Below are 26,656 nucleotides of genomic sequence, written 5' to 3' on the forward strand. Positions count from 1 at the left end.
GTCAATTTAAGTTAGAAATGGGCAGGGTGCATGCCATGTGCACTCAGACCAGTTCCACAGCTAATGGAATCAAGTGGAAGATGGAGCCCAGGCAAGTTTGGAATTATTTTTGTGGACCTGGAGGAGCAGAAATAAGTTGATTGTAGCTAACATCAATTAGCAAGTCAGCAAAAGCCAGAGATCCATCCTGAAATCTTCTAATAGCTTAACTACTCATTGGATGAAATCACTGAGCTATTAAATAAAACTTTTAATCGGAAGTGCACGTGTAGGTTTTCACTGATAGTCTGTATGATGCTGGTGCAAATACCTTTGTCGACTGCAAACTAGAGCAGTTATCATGATGGCTAACAAAATAATGAAAGCTGCGATTAAACCACCTATAACGACAAGTAAGGGTCTGGCAGTATCAATAGGTTCAGTTGGTTGTTTCTGAAAGATACAAATTTCAATAACATCATGTTAATAACAGAATTAATTTTATAGCAAATTAACCAAAAAAAATCATGTGACAAATATGCAATAGGAGATGGCCATAAGCAGGAACAAAGCAGAAAGGTTAACGTGGGTGATAAGTCACGATATTGAATGGCAAAAAACAGGCCCATTAGTTCATGTGGCTTATCTCTGCTCCTATTTTACTCTACCCATGTTCAGTGACGGTCACCAAATAAATGAAAAATAGGCAAAGAATATGCACTGTTTCATTGATGAATTATATACCATAAGGAATGGGCTGACTCATGAAGCATACATTGCACAGGCGCAGCTGTTTTCATTTTTGCAATGTGGTCTGTTTTAATGCTTTATCAGCTTTGCATCGGCAAATATATCATCTAAGTGAACCCCTTTCTGTGAACTTTGGACTGCATTGGCTCAACATCTGTGTGAAGCTTTTTCTCACTCGCCAGTAAGAGAAAGCTGTCAAAGATAGGCCGTGAGGACAGAAAGAAATAGGTAAAGGGGAGAATGGAAACATAAAAAAGAGGGAGACAGCATAAAACACTAGAAAATAATATAATTATGTTGTTTGGTGATCCGTTGTAACCAATGGGAGTCATTTTCATCTTTGGTAGAGATAGAAAGCTGACAGTAACAGATCAGACACTAAAATAAGCAAAACGCTGCGGATGCTTGAGAGAAAATCAAAGAATGCTTGAAAAACTGTGTGTGCGTGTGTGTGTGCATGGTGGGTCAAGGAGGGTTTTTGCATTAAAACATAAACGTATAGGATATAAAAGAGTGGTAAGATGGAGGAGTAAGGTGACAGTCTAAAGTTGTCCAAATCAATGTTAGGTTCTGAGGGATGGAACATGCCTAGTTAGAAGATGATATGCTGCTCCTCCAGCTTGTGTTGGGTGCATTGGAGCATTGCAACAGGCTAGAAATGAGTTAACATAGCAATTTTTTGTTCTAGTGCAAAAACCTCCTCCCCCAGCCCCTCCCCCCACCGCCCTAACTCTGGGCCATCTGACCCTTGTTCCTATGTTTGCTACATATTTGTTGCAGTCTCTGCCAGCTACAATAAAATATCCAATTCATTTTCCCTCTCTTTTAGTTCCAGTGAAGTGTCAAACAGACGTGAACTTTAGCTGTATTCTTTCCCCACAGATACTGCCAAATCCTCTGAATTTTTCCAGCATTCTTTGTTTATGTAGCAGTTCAGATCCTGGTTTTGAACAACCCAATTTCCATTTCCATTGAGTTTGTATAACAGACAGACAACCAGTTCCTGCCAGTATTCTGCCCTCACCAAAATGAAAATAAGCTCAAATGCGACTGATGTAGGTTGCCTTTTTTTCAATCAATATTATTGCTCTTCAGGCAACTGAATATGTAGAAACAGAAAATAGAAGCAGGAAGAGGCCATCCATCCCTTCAAGCTTGCTTCGCCATTCATTATGATCATGGTAGATCATCAAATTCAATATCCTGATTCCCCCCTTTCCGCCATATCCTTTGATCCCTTTAGCCCCAAGAGCTATATCTAACTTTGCATTGTAATCCCACAACGTTTTGGCCTCAACTACTTTCTGTGGAAGTGAATTCCACAGTTTCACCATTCTCTGGGTGAAGAAATTTCTCCTCATCTCAGTCTTAAAAGATTTATCCCTTAGCCTCAAACTGTAACCCTTACTTCTGGACATCCCCACCAATGGGAACATTGTTTCTAAATCTACCCTGTCTAATCCTGTTAGAATGTTATAAGTTTCTATGAGATCTCCTCTCATTCTTCTAAACTCCAAAGAATACAACCCTGCCAGAGTTAGTCTCTCCTTATGTGATAGAATTAACTTGGGGGGGTTGATTATCAAATTCAATATCCTGATCCCATCTTCCCTGCCAAATCCCTTGGTCCCTTTAGCCCCAAAAGCTATATCTAATTTCTTCTTGAAATTACACAGCATTTTGGCCTGAACTACTTTCTGTGGTAGTGAGTTCCATAGATTCATCACTTCTCGGTGAAGAAATTTCTCCTCACTTCAGTTCTAAAGGGTTTACCCCTTATCCTCAAATTATGACTCTTAGTTCTGGACCATTGGGAACATTCTTTCTGAATCTACCATGTCTAATCCTGTTAGAATTTCATAAGTTTCTATGAGATCCCTTCTCATGCTTCTAAACTCGAATGAGTATAATCCTAACCAATTTAGTCTGTCCTCAATTTTCAGGCTTGCCATCCCAGAAATCAACCTGGTAAACTTCTTCCCTGCTGCTGTCAGACTTTTGAATACACCCTAGCTATGACTGTAACACTACATTCTGGACTCTCTCAGATCCTTTCTATGAACAGTATATTTTGTCTGTATCGCATGCAAGAAACAATACTTTTCATGTATGTTAATACATGTGACAATAATAAATCAAATCAATTCAAAAAACTTTTGCTGCATTACCTGTATAACAAGAACATTCTTCCTTAGATAAAGGCACCAAAACTGCACAATACTCCTGGTGTGGCCTCACCAACACCATTTACAATTGCAGTGAAATATCCCAATTCCTATACTCAAATCCTCTCACTATGAAGGACAAAATATTTTGTCTTCTTTACTGCCTGCTGTACCTACGTGCTTACTTTCAGCAATTGATGCACAAAGACATCAAGGTCCCATTGAGTATCTGCCTCTCCCAGTTGACACCCATTCAAATAGTAATCTGCCTTCCTATTATTGCTGCCAAAATGGATAACTTGACATTCATCCACATTATACTGTACCTGCTATGCAGATGCCCACTCAGTTAGCCTGTCCAAATCACACTGAAGCATCTCTGCATCCTCCTCGCAGCTCACCCTCTCACCCAATTTTGTAGCAACTGCAAATTTGGGGATAATACATTTAGTTCCCTCTTCCAAATCATGAATATGTAATGTGAACAGCTGGGGTTCTAACACAGATCTCTGCAGTACCCCACGTCACTGCCTGCCAATCGGAAAAAGACCTATTTGTGCCATTTATACCTCTGTTATATAACTCATGACTGGAAATGTCACATCCCAATATGTCAAATTTTGACAGATCCAATTTACAGTCAAAAAAATTCTCTGTGCTCATTTATTTTCCAAACATATTTCAGTACTTACAATATTCAAAAGACCAAGATCTATCAGTTTCTTAATAGTGTCAGGGTTAACCTCTAGAATGCTGCAAAGGAGAAAATCACAGTCAGAGTGAGCTATATTTGGAAATTAACTAATTGATACAATGTGGTTAAATCACAATCATGAAGTGATTGGTGACAACCACAGTAGCATCCTAACAATGCTAACATTGAATGAAGTCTATCTTCTTGACAACAGGAAGATTTGTCAGTTATGCACATGTTAAACAGAAAAATAAATAGTGTGATACCTGCAATGCCATTAACCTGTTAAGTTGACATTGATGATGAGGATATTAATTAAACAGGTCAGTAACTTAGCGATAATGCTAAATAGTATTAAAGAAAGAACAGAAAGAAATGGAAAAATTTAATATGAACGCTGTATTAGAAATACCATGGAACAAAATTACAATCCCCAGAGTTATGTTGAAACAATTGTTTGTTTTAGTGGACATAAAAAGATCCAACGGCCATGTTCAATGAAAGACAAGGGGTTTTGTCAGTGCCTGACCAGCATACCTCCCTCAAATAACACAACCGAATAAAGATTAACTGGTCATTTATTCATTTGCTTTTGATGCTACAAGCATAGTAGCTGCTGAATGGATATTTGGTTGCACTTGTTATGAAGTGTTTTGGGACGTACATGTGCGAGAAGGCACTATGGAAACAGAAGGGATAGAATTTCTGTATTCTCTTGCTGTTTTGTTGCAATTTGCCCAAAATCAGCAAAAAGTGATTGCAGAAATTTCAAGTGCAAATTATATCATTTAAATTGAGTTTCTGCAATTTTTGAACTAGTTTAAGGAAAAGCACATGTGATGCAACCACAACTCTCCAAACTGTCCCTGACCCCAGAATAAATTAATCATCATTGGGAGTTTTCATGAACTGCTCTCATTTCCTGGCCTTCAAGGAGTCTCTGAAGATTAAGTAGCTTCTTTGGGCACCAGGGCACTAATAGGCACATTTGAAAAGCTTTTGATTACATTTTTTCTCATTTTACTAAGGACCTGACCACAGTACCCCAATGTAACTAGCAAACAGTTCTAACTTTGTAAACAGATTTTTAGTCATTAAAATGCATGATGGATTGATAATGTGATTAAAAATCTTTTTGTGATAAACCCATTCCAGGTGTGTTAATCAAACCACGGCCACCAAAATATAATGAGGGATATTACCAAAAGTTTTTCTCTTTTTAAATTTCAAAATAGACTTTGCTATGCAGAAATATGCAGATGACTTTGAACAGAAACTCAAGAAACAAAAAAACTTCTCAAACTGGGTACAATTTTGCCAATTGTACTCAAAGTGGAAACTCGAGCCCAAACTTATCTTTCTTTATAAGAAGTCTTTATAAGAAGCCAGGTTAAAGTCCGACAGGTTTATTTGGAATCATAAACTTTTTGACCGCTGCTCCATCATTAGGTGAGTGTTCTTTATAAGAGGATGAAGAGTCATCTGATGTAGATTTTGGTAAGTCATTGCTTGTGTGTCATGGTAATAACCACATAAATACATAAATATTAATTTAAAATATAAATTTAATTCATCCCACCTTTTCTTTACTATGACGTAAAATCCTCAAAATAATTCATGGAGAGGATGTCTCCAATGACAATTTTGTTTCATTAACCTAATCTGTTTTTCACAATTCTCAAACCAATTCCCTTCCTCCATGTCAATCTAGAAACCTAGAAATAGCTAACAAATGGAAGAGTTGAAGCGAGCATAAACAACTGTTAACTCAAGAATATCACTGATCACAGACCGACATCATGTGAAAAGCACTAGTTAGTTTGGAACTTAAGTTGTAAGTGCAGGACAATAAAGTATAGGTAAATGAAAGTTTGAAATTTGAAGGCTCTGAATTTCTAAGGAGTGCTGGTAGCTTATTCCCCGAGACACAATATAATAGTTGAATTTTGACATGAAATGTGACGCATTTTTATATTGTTTTGGTACATTTATACTTCACATTTGGTAGATTTATAATCCTCATAAGAGGGAACAGGCAGCATCCATTCCTGTCTTTTTTGAACTATCCCTTTCTCTGCATGCCATTACTGTCTCCCCTGTCCCTGTGCATTGCCATATGGTCCTGCATTTCCTTCAATGCCATCCATTTCCCTCTTCCATCTCTCTCCAATCCTGGTTCTGTTTCCATGTTGTGAATGTTTTGTGGTTCAAGACAACATAGATTTTCAACAAGAGTCAAAGCCACCCACTGGCAGGAATTTTCCATCTTCCAATGGTGGGATTTTGGTAAGTCATTGCATGTGTGTCTTTGTAATAACCACATAGATATATAAATATTAAATTAAAATATAAATCTAATTCATCCCAGTGTGGTTTTCCTGGCAGTGGGGGGGGGGGTGTTGCATAAAACATGTAACTCTGTTGACAGTGATGGTACATCCCGCTGTCAGCCAATGTCAGTTACCTCCACTGCCATAAAACATATTGTGGGGAGGCTCAAAAAATCCCGCCCTCCATCTCTCCCGCTTTATGTGGAATATTTTTCTAACCTTAAGTACACACAAATGACAAAAGAAGTACACATAAGCCATACCTATTGATATTTTCAGGAGGAATTGCTGTTCCATTGTTATATACAAAATACACCTCCATAATAGATTTTGCCACATTTCTGTAAGAAAATTATCATATGGTAGTCAAAGACCATCTTCAAAATATTGAAATGATAAGATGTGTTCACACAATTGCTATCACATTGTTATATAATTTAAAATATATAGTTTTTTGTGACATTAGTTTTGAGAATAAATGCAAGTTCGACATCTCAACTTGTAGAAATGTTCACACAACTAACTCTGTGTACAGTTGATATGTATTGTCAAGTACATACAAAACACATCAAAACAAAATTCAACAACCTAACTTTTTTTTGTAAACATCTTCAACCTCCAATTAACTTGTTACTATCCATTGCTACCCTTTAGGTATTAATTATGCACCTTTTTCAGAAAGGGTATGTGAATATCAAGACTATACCTGGGGGATGTTTGTACTTTTGAGTTGCCGACAGCATGTACACCTGCCACAAGTGGTTTTGAAGCTGTGGCTTCTCGAAGAATCCTATAAAACAGAATAAAACACACATTGAAGGATCTGTAAGAAATTAAATACAATACTTAATTACACATAACTGTGACCAGCATCTATTTTGAGAAGAGGCTTGAAAGCTTACTTGATTATGTCATCCATATTTTGCTGAACGCCTGCAGGTGTTAGACGAAACTCTAATCGGGTCTTGTAACTCTCATCCACTGTAACAAGCTACAAAAAAAAAGTGTTACAACATGCACAAGAAATGCAACAACAATTGTGATTATTTTACCCAATTCTGCATCATTTTCCATTCTCATCCAGCCTTCATGATGTCTTCTCATACAGCAGTTGATTGTACTGTCAGCATTTACTAACACAGTTCCATATTCATCAACAAAGGACACGTGACATACGTCATAGTGGCACAATATCTTATAATCAGCAAGCAGAGGGGACCAATTGTGCAACTTCAGGTACATGACTGATAAGGGCCTGACAAATTCCTGCCAGCTTTAAGCTGGCCATAAGGATTAGGAAAGACAAAGCGGGGAGGGAAAAGACCTCGAGGGATTCTCCGAGCCCACTAACTCCCAGCGAGAGTCGTTATGCTCCCGGCCTGCCCCACCAGTATAGGTTTCACTTATTCTCTTTGACAAACCACAGCTGTTAATCAGTCTTAGAATGATTGTGAACTTTGTGGTTAGGAACAATAGGGGTAATGAGATGCATTCAAGAGTGAAGGGAAAGCTCACTAAACACAGCTGACTGGAGCCTGGGTAGGAATCAATTAAGCTGTGAATGAAAGTCTATTTCAAAGCACTGCACTGTGATCAAAGATTTTCAATGCAATAGAGAGGGTTTTAAAGGTTTCAGCTTTCTACGAAGGCTCAGTGAATTCAAATAAAAACAGTGTGAATACTTTCAGGCTGAGTAAACAGCTGTGGAGAGGGGAACCCTTCACCTCTCGCAGTGAAATTTACTTCACCTCTCTATCAGAGAATTTCAAAGGGGTTTGCTCACACCTGCAGCTTCTGGCACAGAGAAAGGGAAATCCTTGCTGCAGAATGAAGAGCTGCTGTGATGTAAAGGTCTGTCAGCTCTCTCGGGGGCATGAAGATTAATGCGACCTAGCCGCTCAAAATATTTATGGCTGATGGGCAGAAATAAAGGTGTTAATCACAGAGCAGCCTGACATCATTATGTCAGAGGTGATCATCAGGTTTGCCTGAAATCATTATGCCAGGGGTGATCATTGGGTTTGCTAGGGCTGGAAGAGGTCATACAGTCATGAGACCCCTATTCCAGGGGAGAGTGGCAAGGTCAACTCCTTGAGTCCAACCCAAGCCCACCCAACATCCAGGATTCTAGGGGACCCACCCTCTTCAGCCCTGCAGTAGCAGATGGAAATGGCCACTGGACTCACTTTCTTGACACTTTCAGGGTCCAAGGCACCAGGCACCATTGGAACCATTGCAGGGCATCTTGCCTAAAGGGGGGGGGGGTGCATGAGTGGGAGTCTGAGCACAGAGGGGAGCTCAGTGAGTTATGAGGGGGAAGAGGGGCTGAGGAAATGTCTGAGGGGGGAATGGGACTGAGGTGAGGTGGGACTAAGGTGGAGAAGGGGCTGAGGTGGGGCTGGGGGGAGCGGGTGGGTTGGATAGCAACCCTCATGCCTGCATGGGAGGGGAGGGGGGTGGAGGAGTGACCTGTTATTTGAGTGGTGAGTGGGTTTTGCTGAGAGGTTGGTGATGCTCCCCTGGTCAGCAGGGGAGGGGAGGGGTTAGCATGCACAGAGATCTTTTCTAAACTGCCAGACTGGCTAGCAGTTTTCTCAGGGTGGGCTTATTTGCATCTCTCAGCTGGTTAATCACATCTGAAAGATGTTGCCAGGGAAACACACTGGCTTTACCTACTAGTATGAGTACTTAAGCCCAATTCGGGAGAATTATGGCCAAATAGAGGGCTACCCTGGATCAGCAGCAATTCACTGTATTAAAGTGGATCAGGCTTGTTTTGCTGCCCCTAAGATTACTGGTTAGGCCATTGTAAATCTGGGAAATCTAGTCAAAACTTGCACAATGCATGTTCTGTTTAGAATTGACAAGTAAAGTAAACAAAGCTTTCAACAAATGCTGGAAACTCATTTCTAAAACTCAGGGCTACCTAAAAAAAGATAAATTTAGCAGTAATTCATTTTCATGCACAGGCAAGTACAAGCCATTGCCCTTCTAAATTTCTCATCATTGCCACATTGCGAACTGTTGCACTGATGCTGAATTTCTCCCCTAAAGCTGATGAAAGAACTAAATGGAATGACAGGAACTGGAAGCTCAAATAACAAAGCATTAGAAACAGCATAGAAAAACTCATGGGCTGATTTTGAAAAGGTCCCTTTTCAACAGGTTCCAGGACCAAAAATTAGAGGATGCAATCTGAGAATTAGTGAGTATCTCTTAGCCGATTAAAGATCCAAAAGGCTGAAGTGAACAGGTTTTAGTCCCAAAGTTTGGCCTAAACTAACCCAACACAACAATCAAAATGGCCTCCCACTGCCTAGCAACTCGAAGTGCCATTTTTATACTGGTGTGCTTTCTGAAGTGAGATAAAGGAGGTCAGGAAGATAAATGGAGTAATGTATACCAATGAGTCATTTAAATGGGATTTGTATTTGGTCACTCAAATTGGGGAGAGAGAGGATAATTCTGATGGTGCTTTGGACAGGCAAGAATTTGCTGTAAGCTGGCTCCCCACTTCATCTGCCTCCAACTGCACTGCAAAGCAGAAGGAAAATAGAAGGAAAACCTAAGCTGAAATGTCAATGTTATTTGGGAACCAAGCCAAGTCTCCTTTTTGTTTTCTGCACTTCATAAAATACCACCAGGATAAAAAGACATTACAAGTTGTTCACAATTTTATTTGTCTGAGCCAAACTGACCAATACTCTATGTTCATTCAACAAGATAAAATTTATTTACTAATTTAATCATTCATGCTTTAAAGGGGACATGAATATCATAGCAAACTGAATATTTTTTATAATACTTACATCTAGGTAACTTGTTGCAGATAAAGTGGGATTGCCTCCATCGTTTGCTTCTATAGTTATCTTGTATTGACCCTTTAATGTTTTGTCCAGCGAAGATTTAATCCTAGAAAACAGTAACAAAGGACCACTTTAAAATCATTAGGCAAGGTAATTCAAAGTCACTTGTTAATAAGAAAATCTGCTGAGGCTGTAAGTTACTATATGTGTTAAGAAGCATGACAGCAATTCAAAGATCTCACTATAAGAATGATATTTAATAAACTGACCAACTAAAATAAAAATAATAATTACTCCAAATTTCTAACTTTGTAATGAACCCTGAACAGCAATAAAAACTAAAAGGTTTGGGTCTTTGATCTCCATGTACTGTTTGCTGCTGGCATCATATCAAGGTCAGTTGTAACCATTAAGGGAAGGATAGGATAAACGACCAAGAAAATATATAAATTTAAGTGTTTTTTACATAGGTGCATGTCCTGATAATTTAAGTTTATTTATTCGTATCACAAGTAGGCTTACATTAACACTGCAATGAAGTTGCTGTGAAAATCCTCTAGTCACCATTCTGTTTGGGTACTCCAAGGGAGAATTTAGCATGGTCAATGCACCTAACTGGACTGTGGGAGGAAACCAAAGAACCTGGAGGAAACCCATGCAGGCACGGTACAAACTCTGCACAGACACTGACCCAAGCCAGGAATCAAACCCAGGTCCCTAGCGCTGTGAGGCAGCAGTATTTGTCATTTCTTAACCAATGATAGCAAAATCAAAGGAAGGACTTAAACATAGAAAAGGTAGAATTGTGTAGCGGTGAATTTCAGAGTGAAGGGAATGATTAATGAGAAATATAACAACAAGATGATAAAGGTTCTATAAATCTTTGGAGAGCCTCAAATGCACTTCCAGTAGGGCCAAATACAGAAAAGCATGGATTATTTAACAACATAAGAATAGTTTAGCTGCCCCACCAATAATTTTCTGTTATTATAATCGTATTGATATGGTTTTGCAATGTGCATTGTTGTCGTGCGATCACTCATTATATGAAATAATAAGAAATATACATTACTTGATAATTGCTGTATATTCACCACCAATAAAGGTCGCTCTTGAAGCTTCAAATACATTTGGCAATGTTTGGGTTGGCTGATCATCCGAAAAAATGAAGAGAACTTTTGTGACAACAAAATTAATTTCTGCATTTTTTCCAGTATCATTGTCACTTGCCTGTCAAGAAAAGCTTTGCGTTAACTTACATCTGATTTGTTACCGACAGTTGATTTCAATAGTTCCCTCAGTAGCTACACTAATAAGGCACTAGCCTTCCCATGCTAAACTGCTAGGGCTCAAGTTCAAACCTCTATTTTAGTTACTATTAGGATACTTGATGGGGATTCAAAAATTGTCGAATATTCATCAGCTGAGATAAGTAAAACTCATTTGGTGACTAGAACTCTCCACTCACCTGACGAAGGAACAGCGTTCCGGAAGCTTGTGGCATTTACTATCAAATAAACCTGTTGGACTTTAACCTGGTATTGTGAGACTTCCTAAAACCCAACAGGAAATGTAGCAGGCCTTGTATACTCTTTGCCACAATGAGTTATGTGAATGGACTGAGGAAGTTGGGTTGGTTTTTCTCTTTAAGGTAGAGATCTGATAGAGGTGTTTAAAATCATGAAGAACTTTGATTGAGCAAATAAAGAGAAACAGACTGAAGGGTCAATGACCAAAGGTCACAGATTTAAGTAATTGCCTTAGAACCAAATTATTGTTTATGCATCAAGAGGAATGGACTGCTTGATGGAGTTGTGGACACACATTCAATTGTAGCCTTCACAAGGGAATTGTATTAAATCAAGGGAAATGAATTAATAATTAGTGTGAAACTGACTGAAGTGTTCTTCAAAGTCGCACCCTTGGTTCGCACAACCTCCTTCAGTTTTCGACTCCTCTATGATTCTACAAAAGTATATGAAGCAGTGATAATTGAATTGAACAGTCTTCATGCAGGCCCCTTGACTCGTTGTCACTGAACCTTATTCTCGGATCTGTCTCATGTACTGGCACTTTTCACTGATCCTTCAGAGGAGTAGTCAGGCTGACAAGCACCACAAACATGGTATGTTAGGACATGTTTCTAACTATGAAAAATATCCTTCTATCTAACAAATCCATCTTTGTTCATTGATTCAAACCTACCAACCTTTTATTTCAGAGGACAAAACCAGTCAGTGAAGTATGCATATACTTAATGCACATATGCTCACATTACTCTTGTGAATGCTGTCTTGCATAAGCATTAATCTGTTTAAAACAAACATTTCAAACAAATAGTTTAATGCCTTTATGACAATAGTATATAATTTCAAGTGCATTAAGCATATGATTGCGGACTTTGCCAACTGGGAGTTCTACCCTTCATTAATCATAATGCTCTCTATCCCTCTTTCTCGCTCTCTCAAACAATACCTCTGACATTTAAATCTCTTTATTTGCCTTTCATGATTAATAGCTCAAGCTTATTATCCTTTGTGAAGTCAACACTTGAGACTTACATTCTTTATAAACTTCTAAACCTTTCAGGTCTGCACACAGTGGCTCAAAATGATAGCAAGTTTGGCTGTTGATTTTACACCGAGGCCATATTCATTTTCTATTGACTTAGAAAATATTGCCAAAATTTTTAATTTCAAGCTAAGTAAAAGTGACAGTGAGGCTAGGAAACAAATCTCTCAAGAAGCAGTTTAACAATCGTTCTGTGAACATCAATGGAAAGAAAATCAGGTGCTCTGTTTTACTTTCGTCCCAGATGCTGCCAGACCTGCTGACAATTTCTGTTTTCTTTCCACTGTCTACAATAGTAGCTGGTGATTATAATATATGCAGACCTCCAATATGAAAAAGATTCTCTTTAAAACAGGCCACATGCCAAGGGCCCTCTTTACAGCACAGATTTCATTATAAAGTGTTGTTTCCTGTGTCTATCAGAAAACAGCTTTACATCACAGTATATTAATGCAGCGAAAGTGGGTACCATTCCTTTGGATTTGAATGGTGATAATGTCAGAAATAATCTATGCATCTATTTTACTTTTTTTCCCACAAATTAAGCACTTACCCGTGCAGAATTCATAGTTGTATTGGATTAATACAAGAATATGTTTCATGCTAGTGCAGGTTTGCTATTGGAAAGGCTTCAACAAATGTGGGAGGTAAACACTCTGTGAAGACTCAGGGTCATCATAAATCTGTAGCAGTTTCAGAGTGGTGCTTCCACTGCAGGTGCAGTGCTACTTCTAGACCAAAACCAATGTTTATTACTATTCACAGTACGCCACTAAAGATGAACAACATTTATCGTAAGTTTGATGTACCTTAACGGTTGCTACTTCAGCAGAAATTGGTGCCAATTCTGGTATGATAACTGAAATGCAAGATAATACAAATAGTTACTGCATCTCAAAAAATGGTTTCATGAATCTTAAAAAGGCAACATATTTTCTTTAGTGGCCTTCCAATTGTACAGTCACCAAGGTCACTTTTGATTTTTTTTGGGTGACCAACAGACAGAGTACATCTAGTCCTATTCTGCAGCAAAGAGGTGCACCCCGGCTAAATTTGTTAAGCATGTTGCAGGGTGTCAAACAGATATCCCTATTGTAATAAGTCCTCAGAGGCAGAAGTCCCTTCACCAAAATCCCTTTATTTACATATCTGTCAACAACACACAGAGTGCTTTCAGTTAGCCGTCCACATTAGGAGTGCCAGACGAACTGACACTCCTGGTTAAGTACAAAACAAGGGGCTCCCTGATTGGCTCATCAATTTGTCTCTTAATCAGAGAGTTCATATTCTAATAGTCAATCTCAATTGGCTGATTAACCAATTACACCAATGCACCTCGCTAATTAAAGATGGGAATTTGGGCCTGGGGCAGGCACTGGGAAGGTAAAATCCAGACTGGGAAGGACTTCCAGGGTAGCAGGAGAGCAGATTACTTTTGTTTACATTGAGGATGACTCCAAGAGCTATCACCTGAACCAGATAGGCACTTTGGACAACTAGAATTAGCCTCTTTTCAAAATAGAGCCCAGACACAGTCAAGTATGTTAACAGAGTGGGAATACCTCCAACTCCATGTTGACATTGTTAACTGTTATTAATGTCAGCTGAACCTGGTAAAAATCAGGTGTAACCAGTGCAAACTTGCACTCACGCCAGAAAATCAACCGTGAAATCTGTTGGACTTTTATAACAACTGTTGACTTTAACGTCTTCAGGGAAACTAAAGATGAGCAATAAACAGTCCTTCACCAGTGTTGTCCACATTCCAGTAATATGTGCAACTGTTAATATGACAATATATAATAAAATATCACTACATCTACAATAATTTCCACACAGGGGCTCTATAGAACACAGGGTATGGTGGATTGGCTGCCTATCCTTCATGATATAATTTTCCTTTAGATTGGCTAGAGTGAAAAGGAAAGTTGGGTGGGGCAGGTACCACCATCTTCCACCAAATCAAAATGACTCCCAAATTTTACCTGCTAGAAGTTAAATAAATTAGACATCAGAGATAGCACAAATTAATATTATCTGATGTTTAATAAGATGAAGAACCTGGGTATTATGCTTGTGCAATCATCATGTGCCAGTGGCATATGGTTATAATTAACACCTATTGTAGAATTCAGCAGAGTTATGGGAAATGCAGGAAATTACTGCAGAAATTGGCATTCTTTTAAATCAGTCAGCCTGTGTAAAGTAGCCTGAGTAACTTGCAGCCCAGCAAGAAGCAAGAGTTCATTGTTTCAATAGTAACTTGAACAAAAGTAGTGGAACAATCAGATCACCATGACTGGGGCAATCATTGATAACACCAGTTTTGACTGCAGGACTTTAAAATGATTACAATATCAATAAACAATAAATGGATAACATACTTGTTATAAAGCAAAACTAGCTTTTGCACAAATGCATTAATTGGCATTTAGTAACATTGTACAATGTTATTTCAAGATAAGATGACATACCAGATACTCTTTCAAAAGCAAGAAACACAGGTGCGTTGTCATTTGCATCCACAATGTTGATTGTAAGTTTGCCTGTTGATATTTAAAAATGCCCATAATTAAAATTCATGTTTTATGAATGGAAATTCCAATTCTAAATTATTTATTAAACTAAGCCACTGAAGATAATTTTTTTGAAGAGACAGTACATGTGACAGGATGCAGGTTAAATCTCCCAATTTTCTAATCAATAAAACTTAGCCAGCCTGAAAAGTATTGGTGGCAGAGGCCCCTTAGAAATCTGGCTGGCCACCTTGTCATATTGGATCTGGCAAATGACTAGAGGGAAAGGAGAAGTTATAAATTGTAAATTCTTGATCAATAATTTCGCAGAAATCTGCATTCTCAGCAACGTTAACAGTAATAATAATATTTCCATTGTGCCTTTAATGTAGAAAAGGTCTTATTCTAAGGTGTACTTGCTCTTTGTACCAAATGACTGAGGAGATAATTAAAATCTATAACACCATAGCATACAAAGTTACGGACCAAGTGCTGGAAAATGGGATTAGAATGGATAGGTGCCTGATGGCCGGTGCAGACTTGATGGACTGAATAGCCTCTTTCTGTGCTGTAAAACTCTACTTATCATGTTACTCGACGAGCGGCCTTTAACTTCCATTTCCCTCCTGCAATTAATGGGCCTATAACTATCGTAATAATCCCTTTCTTAGCTTTAACCTCCAACCATGATAATGGCTTCCATCATTCTCAAGAGACAATGGACTTCGTCTAGGGTGTATGTCACTTCTGGATTGAGTATTATCTGTTGTGGACATAGAGGTTGATTTCTGAGTGACAGCCATTCCATAGCCGGCACAGGTAAATAGCATTGGCCCAAGGTCAACTGATGATTTTTCCTTCCAGTCATTTCTTTTCTGCCATCTGGTCATTTCTATTGTCCCCTGTATTTTCCATGCCTTTGCTGACTGATTCTACTTAGCAGGAAGGACGTCCCATGCATTGACTCAGATCTTGGTTAACCTGCGCACCTGCTTACAGATGTCCTTGCATAACGGATTTGTGGATGACCTTTTGATGTGGTGTCACCCATCATAGAGATGTCTTTGGGGATGCAGCTATCATCCATTCAGCTCACATGACCCAGCCAAGGAAATCACCACTGACTCGAGAGGGTAAATGGGCAGGGGATACCTGCATGCTGGTGTAGTTTCATATTTGGCACTCTGTCTTGCCAGGAAATGCCCAATATTCATCAGAAGTAGTGAAGGCAGAAGCTGTTCAACTGCTTTTCTTGGCTTAGGTAAATTTTCCATGCCTCATTGTTGTATGGGAGGTTGCTGACAACAAAAGCCCGGGACATATGGAATTTGGCTCTTTTGATGTCAATCCACACTCAACTTCTCAACTTTGACGTGACCTTGACAATTGTGGAGCTGCTCTAGGCATCATGGGACAGCCTGCTGGTAATTGTTGATCCAAGGTATGTGAAGCTGCCAATGACCTCCATAGTGAGGTTGATACAAGGTGGAATCTCTAAATCGAGGCCCATAACTTTCTTGACGCAGACTGTCAGTTCAAATTCCCTTGAAGGCTCTGGATAACCGATCTTCAAGCTGTTACAACCGAACTTCAATACTGGATACTAGCACTGCAACATCAGCAAACATGCAGGTATCTCATACTAAACCTTTTTGACTATATCTGTATTCCCATATATATATTGCTTCCTTCACCAACACAACTCCTACCTCTATATTCTCTCTCTCCTAGTTAGAGCCCAAAATATTAATTTTCCACTTCTGCCCCATTTTCAGCCAGGTTTTATTATTGTCATTAAATCTATGACTCTGATTTTAATTCTACCTGCCCACTATGATTAGATGCTTTTGCTGAAGAGATTACTGTATTTCCAAGGCATTCGTAAGCTGCCACATTAATTCAAAGGGATGCTGATGCCTTCATTATGCTAAGAGACTAATACCTGTTTCAGGAATGGTTGCTGCATGCCAATGCTTTGGGTCTTTACTGGCATATTCCCAGCTGGTAGTGAGTGTGTCCTTCTTGCCTGCCATACTGGAAAGTCAGGCAGCCACTTAGGATCTGAAAAACACTGCCGCACTGCTGGTTTCCTAGGCTAAGGTGTTCTGTTGATATTAGGTGATTGATCAAAACCAACATAACGTGACTCTCATTGAGAAGCAGGTTGACTGTGGTTTTGAATCTTGGTGGAGTTGACACAGCCAAAGCTAATTTTGGTTCTCAGTTTCTGTACTTAAACATTTCCACTGTACTTCTGCTACAACGATCAGAAATATGGCACAATTATTAGACATGTATTAAATTGAATAGAGCTCTTACTTCCTGATATATTACACACGTAAGAGACTCGAGGGTTGCTGCTTTGCCACCACAAGCTGGAAGTGTGCCACCAGCCAGATCGGGAAAGACCAAAAACATTGGCAATGCCAATTCCTGAAACAGGCATTAGTCCCTTTGCACAATAAAAGCACTAGTACTTGAATAAATCAATATGGTAGCTTGCCAATACCTTGGAAATCCAGTAATCTCTGCAGCAAAAGCATCTAATCTAGATGGGCAGGTGGAGTGTGTAGAGGTGGGTGGGGAAGGGCGCTACATTTTTAGCACTGCTGTGTCCTGATGTTACCTTTGTCCAAATTGTAGCGATACAGTCATTTACAAAAGTGGAGTGGAAAACCTGCATCTTTACAGATGCAACAACAACAGCCGCTGAAAGTAGATGATTGAATCGAAACAGTATACAGCAACTCCAAGAGGAAAACTGCAAAGGGCCAAAATGGTTGTTCCTTCCCTTGCAGAATAAACAGGCAAGATTGAAAAGATGATCCCTCCAAAAATAACACTGTCTCAAACAAGTAGAAGATGCATAATGGCAGCTATGTGAACCATCTACAAAATGCACTGCAGAAACTCACCAAGGTTTCTAAGGCAGCACCTTCCAAATCCATGACTACTACCATCTCGAAGGACAAAAGCAGCAGATACCCGAGAACATCACCTGGAAGTTTCCCTCCAAATCACTCACCATCCTGACAAGGAAATATATTGCTGTCCTTTCATTGTTGCTGGGTTAAAATCCTAGAACTCCTCCGTACAGTACTATGGGTGGTACCTGCACCTCAGGGTCTCCAGCATTTCAAGAAAGCAGCTCACCACCACTTTCTGAAGCCAACTAGAAATGGGCAATAAATACTGGCCTAGCCAGTGATGCCCACGTCCCATAAATGAATTGTAAAAATATATTTTAGAAAAGCGCATACACTTGAGTATTAGAAGACTGTCTTACCAGTTGAAGATGGATTATTTTTTTGAGTGTAAAGGTCAGTGACACGAATTGTAATGACCACCTGATTATACTCCTCATAGTCAATGACCGAAGATTCATTTACATAGAGTGATCCATTGTCATAAAGTCCAAACCAGTATCGGCATGGTGCATCTGGTTGATCATCAATAATTTCAGATTTCAAACAAACCACTGAAATCAGTTCATAAATTAATGAATGATTCGTATCAATATCACTCGCAGTTATGTTCCTCACTATTCCAAGCTGGGTGTTGTTTTCCATTACATTCAAATCCTTCATTGAATCTGGATCTAGTACAGGAGTCTCATCATTCATGTCCAGTACGGTCACGTAAACAGTTGCAGATGCTGATTTAGATGGAAATCCCGAATCCGAGGCACTGACTCCTAAGGTGTAAAATTTTGGTCCTCTGTCATAGTCTAGTGCTATTGTTGGATCAACAGTAATGTTTCCTTGGTACTGTTTTGGATCAGTTTTATTGATTAACATTGTTCTTATTAGAAAGATTCCAGTGCTGCCGGTTTCAATACGGTATGTCACTCGGTTGTTGACTTCTGTTGCGTCATTGTCAGTCGCTTGAACCAATGTCACAAAGGCTCCTGTATTTATGGTGAGAACAAATGAGAAAGATGAGGATATTGCCCAAAAAGATACTAACATTATGAAGCTTATGAAGTTTATTTATTAGTGTCACAAGTAGGCTTACATTAACACTGCAATGAAGTTACTGTGTAAAATCCCTTAATTGCCACACTCTGGCGCCTGTTCAGGTACTGAGAGAGAACTTAGCATGGTCAGTACACCCAACCAGCACTTCTTTTGAACTGTGAGAAGAAATCAAAACACGCAGAGGAAACCCATGCAGACACGAGGAGAACATGCAGACTCTGCACAGACAGTAACCCAAGCCAGGAATCGAACCCAGGTCCCTGGTGCTGTGAGGCAGCAGTGCTAACCATCGTGCTGCCCTTAACATTAACATAGTCAGTCAAGGAAAAAATTAAGAACTTGCATTTTTTTGAACAACATTTCATTAAAGGCTTACTTTTTATATTGAAATCTTTAAATTACAAATAGAATGGTAAAGTAAACTGGTGATAATTTATTCAGAATATATGCAATGCTCAACTCTCCAGTGATATGACAGACTGGTGGTCACCACACAGACACGTCTAGGCAGCAGTAGGTGGTAGGGTCAGCCAAGCTCACTGGCACTTGGAGGAGGGCTGGGGAAGTGGCATCTGCAAGGTTTGAGTCAAATATAAAAATAAAATAAGTATTTCTGCTTGATTGAATTCAGAGGGAGTGCACAGCTCTCACAGCCAATGTTGAGTGCAATCAGCACATACTTCACTTCATGAGGCCTTGCTTTACAAGCAGATCGCCTTAGTTGTGCTGCTGGGGGAATAAAGCCACATGGATGGAAACCAGTGGGATCTGGCAACTCTACATGTCAGCACCATCAACAAAATGTCACATGGGCTGCACTCAGAACCCTGATGGGCCACATGCAGCCCACAGGCCACAGTTGCCCACCACTGTGTCAGTGCATGTACCAATTGGTAAGTCATCTATTTCTCCAATCAGGTTTTTTTCTGCAGTTAGTGTTGTTCCTCAACAATATCCACTGAGCTCAGAAGAATCCTGTCAACCAATCCTTACATGCCTTTGTGAACTATCACTGTTCAGCAAAGGCAAATCATTCATTACGTGAAACTCTGCCTTTAGTGATTGGAACTGCAACCATCCAAAACAAATATAGTTTCAATTCAATGTTTTAGAGTAATTTAGTTGCAACATATTACTCCATCTCGCAAGCCACAAATTTAATCTGTTGTCAAGCCAATAGGGTTGAGGGCCAAGGGAAAGGGCAGGAAGCATATGCTCTTATACACGAACACACAATTTAGTTAACAACAAAGATAATTGCTCCGTGTAGTTGCTCTTTCAGAGTCTTAGCTTACCTAATGTATCTTCCATTACAGTGGCATTATAGACAGGCTCAGTAAATATTGGTGAATTGTCATTTTCATCCTGTTGATTTTAAAGGAAAAGGATATTTAAAAATATGTAATTTTTTTTCCTTACTGTAAAAGATATTTTCATCCCTAAAGAAGTATGCAAACAACTTGCACCATTCTGAAGAATTTTCTCAGATGAGCAACCAGGCTGTAATTCATCCTGATCAAACCTCCTACCAATCTCCACTGAGTTAGGTATGAAACATTTCCAATAGAGACAAAGAAAAATGAAAGGTGAACGAAGCCAGTTGTTGGAGAGCCAATTTAGATGATTTGAGAAGGGATCCAGTGTAGGTGGGTGGAATCAACCCCACCCCCCTGCCCACCAGACCCTGCGACCACCCACCCACCCACCCCACACCCCCACTCCATCTCTCCTGCCGCAAAAGATTCAAAGAGAAGGAGTAAATGAGGAATGGCAGACAGTAAAGGTGAAGGTGGTTTGAGTATAAACCAAGTAGTTTTACACAAGAGGGAACAAAATAGCATCTTAAACACAAAATAAACAACGATGAAAGGAATCATAGAATCCCTACAGTGCAGAAGGAGGCCATTTGGCCCAACAAGTCTGAACCAACCACAATCCCACCCAAGCACTATTCCCGTAACCACACACATTTACCCTGACGCTAGGGTCAATTTAGCATTGCCAATCAACCTAACCTGCACATCTTTAGATTGTGGGAAGAAATGGGAGTAGCCGGAGAAAACCCACGCAGACACGGGAAGAAAGTGCAAACTCCACACAGACAGTGAGCCAAGCTGGGAATTGAACCCAGGTCCCTGGCACTGTGAGGCAGCAGTGCTAACCACTGTGCCACCATGCTACCCGAAATAGGGGATTAAGTATAAATATGAATTTAATGACAAATCAGGTACCAAATATAGTAGAAATCAAGGTTGGATTTTATTGGGAATTAATCAACCCCACCCCCCTGTCCACCAGTCCCCGCAACCAGCACCCCCCCATTACACCCCCCCCCCACCACCACCATCACTGCCCACACCTCCCCTGCCGCAAGAATCTGCTGGCAGTCGATGCATCAAACAAATCCTACCCTGCAGTCATAACATGCTGCTGGCAGGCGAGATGGGCCGAGAGTGGAACTTGAGGGTTGCCAGCCTGACTGACTGGCAGCTCTCGCAGCCCTAACAGAGCTCAGTGGTGGGCACTGCTGGGATTGGATGCAGCCTGACAAAGAAGACAACCATAGTGTCTGTACTCATTAAGTTGGAGGTCTTTGGAATCGGGCAACCCGATTGAAGGGTCAGTGAGGAGAGGAATCGGAGGGGATGTTCTTGAGGTCAGGCGGGAGGAAGAAGGGAGGCGGCAACATCTGGGGACAATTTTCTTGCCTTTACCAATCATGAGCAGCATATCATCTGGGTCCAGTGGCTTGTTAACATGCCTGATTGACTCTTAATTATTTGTTTAAATATGGCAGGTGGGTTGCTGATTTAACAATTACTGTGTGGGGGGGGGGAAACGGGCAGCTCAAGAGTGGGCAGTAAGCCGGTGGACTTGCCACTTTCACATGTTACTTGTGCTCCCACCTTCCCCACTGAAAACACCCAATAGAAGGACTGTAAAATCCAGCCATATGAACAGAGAATGCAGGGTGAAATTGAAATATATTTATAGCATACAATGATAGTACATAATAGGACCCAAAAATCATAGATAAAAATTAAAAAGATATGGTAGGAGAGCTGATTAAGAAACAGAAATCTTCTTGCGGAGGCAGAAGACATGTCTGAACTGCTGAAAGAATACTTCATATTTGTCTTCACCAAAGAAAAGGATGAAGTCAATGCCACAGTACAAAAGGATAGAGTAAATATATTGGATAGGATGAGAATAAATAGAATGGAGGTACAAAAAAGATAATTATCACTCAAAGTTGATAAAACACCAGGTGCAGATGGAATGCATTGAAATATAGAAAAATAGCAGTAGGCCATTTAGCTGCCCCTAATCTGTTCTGCTGTTCAGTGAGGTCATGGCTGATCTTAAGCCTAACTTCATGTACCTGCCTTTGCCACTTATCTTTCCTGTGCATCTTATAACCTTGTAAAATTCATTCTCCATGTTGACAGTCATGCAGCCTTGTCTAAGTAGTGGTGACCAAGCTAGAATTGTGCTTGCAATTCATTGCATCCCATGTTTCTAAGGGAAGCAAGGATGGAGATGCCAAAAGCTTTTGGAATGTACTGGGATCTCCCAGGATCAATATCAACATCGCTGCTTATTTTATCTATAAATGAGCTGCTCCTAGAATTTGGGAGTACAATTTCACAATATGCAGATGATACAAAACTTTGCATTGTACTAAGAACATAAGAACATAAGAACATAAGAAATAGGAGCAGGAGTAGGCCATCTAGCCCTTCGAGCCTGCCCCGCCATTCAATAAGATCATGGCTGATCTGTTGTGGCTCAGTTCCACTTTCCCGCCCTCTCCCCATAACCCTTAATCCCCTCTCTTATCAAGAACCCATCAACCCGCTTCTTAAAAATATTTAGCGAGGCAGCCTCCACCACTTCAACGGGCAGAGAATTCCAGAGATTCACCACCCTTTGAGTGAAGAAGTTCCTCCTCAACTCCGTTCTAAACCGCCTCCCCTTTATCTTGAGGCTGTGCCCCCTAGTCCTACTGTCTTTTTTGAGCGGGAAGAGTCTCTCCACCTCTATCCTATCCATCCCATTCATCATCTTATACGTCTCAATGAGATCTCCCCTCATTCTTCTAAACTCTAACGAGTACAAGCCTAGTTTATTCAGCCTCTCCTCATAGCTCAATCCCCTCAACTCCGGTATCAGCCTAGTAAACCTCCTCTGCACTCCCTCCAGGGCCAAAATATCCTTGCGCAGGTGCGGCGCCCAAAACTAGACAGCAAGGAGGATGTTAGCAGACTTCAGAAGAACTTAGATAGATTGGCAAAATGGGCAATCAGATATAGATCCAACTTAATCTGGATAAATGTGAAGTAATACTCTTTGGGAGGAACAACCTGGAGAGATAGCATAGTCTTAGTGGTATAATGTTGAGATGTTCAAAATTAGAGGGGCCTAGTGGTACATATTTAAATCTCTGATAAGGTGGTTAACACAGCTTGTCGGTTACCTAACTTCATCAATAGGAATATTGAATAAGGAAACAAGGATGTTCTGCTGAACCTTTATAAACCGCTGATTCGGTCTCAGATAAAGTATTGTGTCCAATTCTGACCACCACACTTTAGGAAGGATAACCAGAATTTTACCGACCCGTCCACCACGGGAATTGGACAGGGCAAGGGGTAAAGCACAGGATGGTCCGTGAACCTTGGACAGGATTTTGTGGTTTCAGGACAAACGAGGCCAAAAAATCCCACCCGATATCTACCAGGATGATAAAGGAGATGCAAGATTTCAGATATACCATGTGCTCGGAGAAGCCAGGATTGTTCTGCTTAGATCAAAGAAGGTTAAGGAGAAATGTAGTCAATGTATTCAAATTGTGATAGGTTTCGATAGAGAAACAGTTTCTTCTGATAAGTAGGTTGGTAATCAGAGGACATAGATTTAAAATAATTGGCTAAAGAACTTGAGGCAAAACAAAGAGTAAATATTTTGCACATAGGATTTATTAATTTCACAAAAGACTGTCTGAAGGAGTGTTACAAGCAGGTTTCAAAGGAACTTCCAATAGGCAAGTGGATATGTACTTTATGATGACTAATTTACAAAGTTATGACAGAAAGCTAGGGATCTGGAATCATATTGGTCAGCACTTTCAAAGAGTTCTAGTATGTGCCAAAAGGAGATCAGATTCTAAAGACAGGATTTTTCTGGCACCGCAAGGTAGGTTTTTCTCCGCTGAATGTGGTGAGCCATTGACCACCAGCAAGATCTTTCGGTTCTGGCAAAGTCTATGTGCTTTTGCATGGCACACCCCTGCCCAGTCCACTATCAGAAAACCCACCATGGGGACCAACTTTGACAGGAAGATCTCGTCAGCTGGATGGGCCAGAATATCTTACCCTCAGTGTCTCTGATATTCAGGTTATTCTTATTTTCTTGTTGTAAAATGCAGTAATTTAAAGTTTATTCATTAGTCACAAGTGATAATAAATACAATAAAGGTCAGTGCACCTAACCAGCATGTTTTCAGACCGTGGGAGGAAACTGGAGCACCCGGAGGAAACCCATGCAGACGGGGGGAGAACATGCAAACTCCACGCAGACAGTGACCTGAGCTGGGAATTGAACCCAGATCCTTGGTCCTGTGAGGCAGCAGCGCTAACCACCGTGCCACTGTGCTGCCCTCACTAAATACCATTGTAATTCATCTAACTAATTGCTATTCAGTAAAGTTTATTTGTCACAAGTAAGGCTTACATTAACACTGCAATTAAGTTATTGCCACATTCTGGCACCTGTTTGGATCAAGCACCTAACCAGTATATCTTTGTGTGGATTGCTGACCCATCACTAGTTTCCTTTAAACATCCTGACTGACCATACATCTTGGTATCATCAGAAGGGTTACTTATAAATACTATAAAACTTATTGATCCTTGCTATCATCACTCTCCAGCTGGACATTAATTGCTATGCTATCTTTCCTCGTATTTCATCAATTCATTACCCAATTTACATTGTCCTACCAGTAATCCAGATATTACGCTTTAACCACAATTCTCTTTTTGAGTCATAGGCTTCAGTTTTAACTTAACGCTGTATTTGGATGGCTAAGTTTCAGTATAAAAGTTCCTATTTTAACTGGAGATTGGACTGGGTTGAATTTGAGGTCATGTCATGAACTGTCTGTTCAAAGTCGAGAGATCCAGTACATTTCTATGACTCAGATAAGATGACACGTTAAAAAAACAATTCCAAATAATTGTTCAGTCTTTTGCAAATATGTGTGGGCTCCAAGTTAGTTTCTTTGCTTCTTTGAAATGACCTAAGTGTCACCTCTTTTTAAAAAAAACTCTTTACAACGTAACCAAACACATATCATTTCCAGTACTTCTCTGTTTTCTTTCACCACAAGTGCTGCTAGCCCTACTGAGATTTGCCAGCATTTTCATAATTATTTCATAATTCCCAGTGTATTTGACATCCTACTGAAAAATTAGGACATGAGCTATTTTCCCATTTTCTGTCTTTGTCTCTGTCTATTTGATTATGTGACAGGTTTCTTGTTTGTAAAATTCTATTTCAATGCTGCAAATTATTTTGTTTCAGTACATACAATTGATTGTATTGTTCCGATCTTATCTCGGGGCTGAGAAGGTGTGTTGCAATTTTGCAGTAGGAAAACCCAGGAGAGCAAGTTTTCCCTCAGATCCTGCCAAATTTCAACCACAAGATCTGATTATCATCTCTCGTCTCCATTTCCCTCTGGCAGCCAGCCAGGTTGTAAGATTAGATGGCTGTGGAATACGTACAGGCCCTCAGCCTCACGCTGCAGCTGGGGAATAAAGAAGACAGAGGGAGGGGCTGGAATGGCAAGAGGAAGGTAGGAAGTAGATGAAAGGCCAGAAGGGGGATGGGAAGCTGGGATTGGAGGACGATTGGGATCCAGAGCAGAGGGAAAAATTGGAAGTTGGGTTCAGGGGAAGATCAGTACCTGGAGCAGAGGGAAGATCAGAGCTCAGAGGAGAAATTAGCAGAGTCAGGAAAGGGTGAGAAGATTTGAGCAGTGTTAAAGGCTTAGGAAGCCTGTTTATCAGTTATATCTGAGACATGCAGCCTCATTATAATATTTAAATGAGCAATGCACCTCTTGTGGGACGATGGGTTGTCCTCTTGCACCATCCCCACCATGTCCCATATATCTGTTAGAACTAGATATTGGCAGATTGAAGGCGGATGGAGCAGGTATTTAGAGTTTTAGCATTTTTACATCCCACTCAACCTAAACTCAGCCATTTTCGGAAATTAAAAGTCCCCCTGTGATTTCTCCCTGTCTAATATTATTTTAATTCTTGTTCCAGTTCACTTTTAGCGAAGACACAATTTTATTGCAAGTCCATTTACTGTCAACTTTTACAAATGTGAGGTCTTAAATGATAATTATGCTTTGGACTTGTCTTTATAATTCAAGGTTAATAACATAATGAACAAGTACGTGTAACCCGCTGCTAGTTCTGCCTGGCAATATGCCATCGTGTCCTGGTTACCATGGAGACAGGGGGCCCAGGTCAGGTATTTTTGAAACCTGCATGCTAGGTTAAAGGCCTGAAAACAAAGAACAGGACATCTGATGTTGCCACCGGTACATTTATAGATGCTGAGACAACTGTTCTTGCTTTTGTGCAGACCTCATCATTTGTCCTTCAGTATTGATTTTCTTTGTTTGTCCTCCAGGTGTTGGGTTGTGCGGGTGCGGATGATTTGTATCTTGGCACGAAAGGTTCCAGTAAGGACAGGAAAATGAGGCCAGGTAGTTGAGGGGCACTGTTCTCATGGCTTTTACATGCTTTGCACTTGTTTTGGGCTGAAATTATCCATTGTTTGTCATTTGC

General features: G+C 40.1%; 1 protein-coding gene across 1 annotated transcript in view; it reads right to left on the reverse strand.

The window, feature by feature from the left end:
- The window catches only part of cdhr2 (cadherin related family member 2), a 129,284-nt gene that overhangs the window by 13,367 nt on the left and 89,261 nt on the right, over positions 1-26,656 (reverse strand). Inside the window, exons 18-28 of the mRNA XM_080201582.1 lie at positions 20,084-20,153; positions 18,098-18,718; positions 14,770-14,841; positions 13,105-13,154; positions 10,797-10,954; positions 9,728-9,830; positions 6,821-6,909; positions 6,625-6,708; positions 6,182-6,259; positions 3,587-3,647; positions 311-432 (exon numbers count right to left, since the gene is read on the reverse strand). Of these exons, the coding sequence (XP_080057708.1) occupies positions 311-432; positions 3,587-3,647; positions 6,182-6,259; positions 6,625-6,708; positions 6,821-6,909; positions 9,728-9,830; positions 10,797-10,954; positions 13,105-13,154; positions 14,770-14,841; positions 18,098-18,718; positions 20,084-20,153 (1,508 nt within the window). The remainder of the gene's footprint in view (positions 1-310; positions 433-3,586; positions 3,648-6,181; positions 6,260-6,624; positions 6,709-6,820; positions 6,910-9,727; positions 9,831-10,796; positions 10,955-13,104; positions 13,155-14,769; positions 14,842-18,097; positions 18,719-20,083; positions 20,154-26,656) is intronic.

This window comes from Carcharhinus amblyrhynchos, chromosome 13 (genome assembly GCF_965287045.1).
Source record: "Carcharhinus amblyrhynchos chromosome 13, sCarAmb.v2.hapA, whole genome shotgun sequence".
Lineage (NCBI taxonomy): Eukaryota > Metazoa > Chordata > Chondrichthyes > Carcharhiniformes > Carcharhinidae > Carcharhinus > Carcharhinus amblyrhynchos.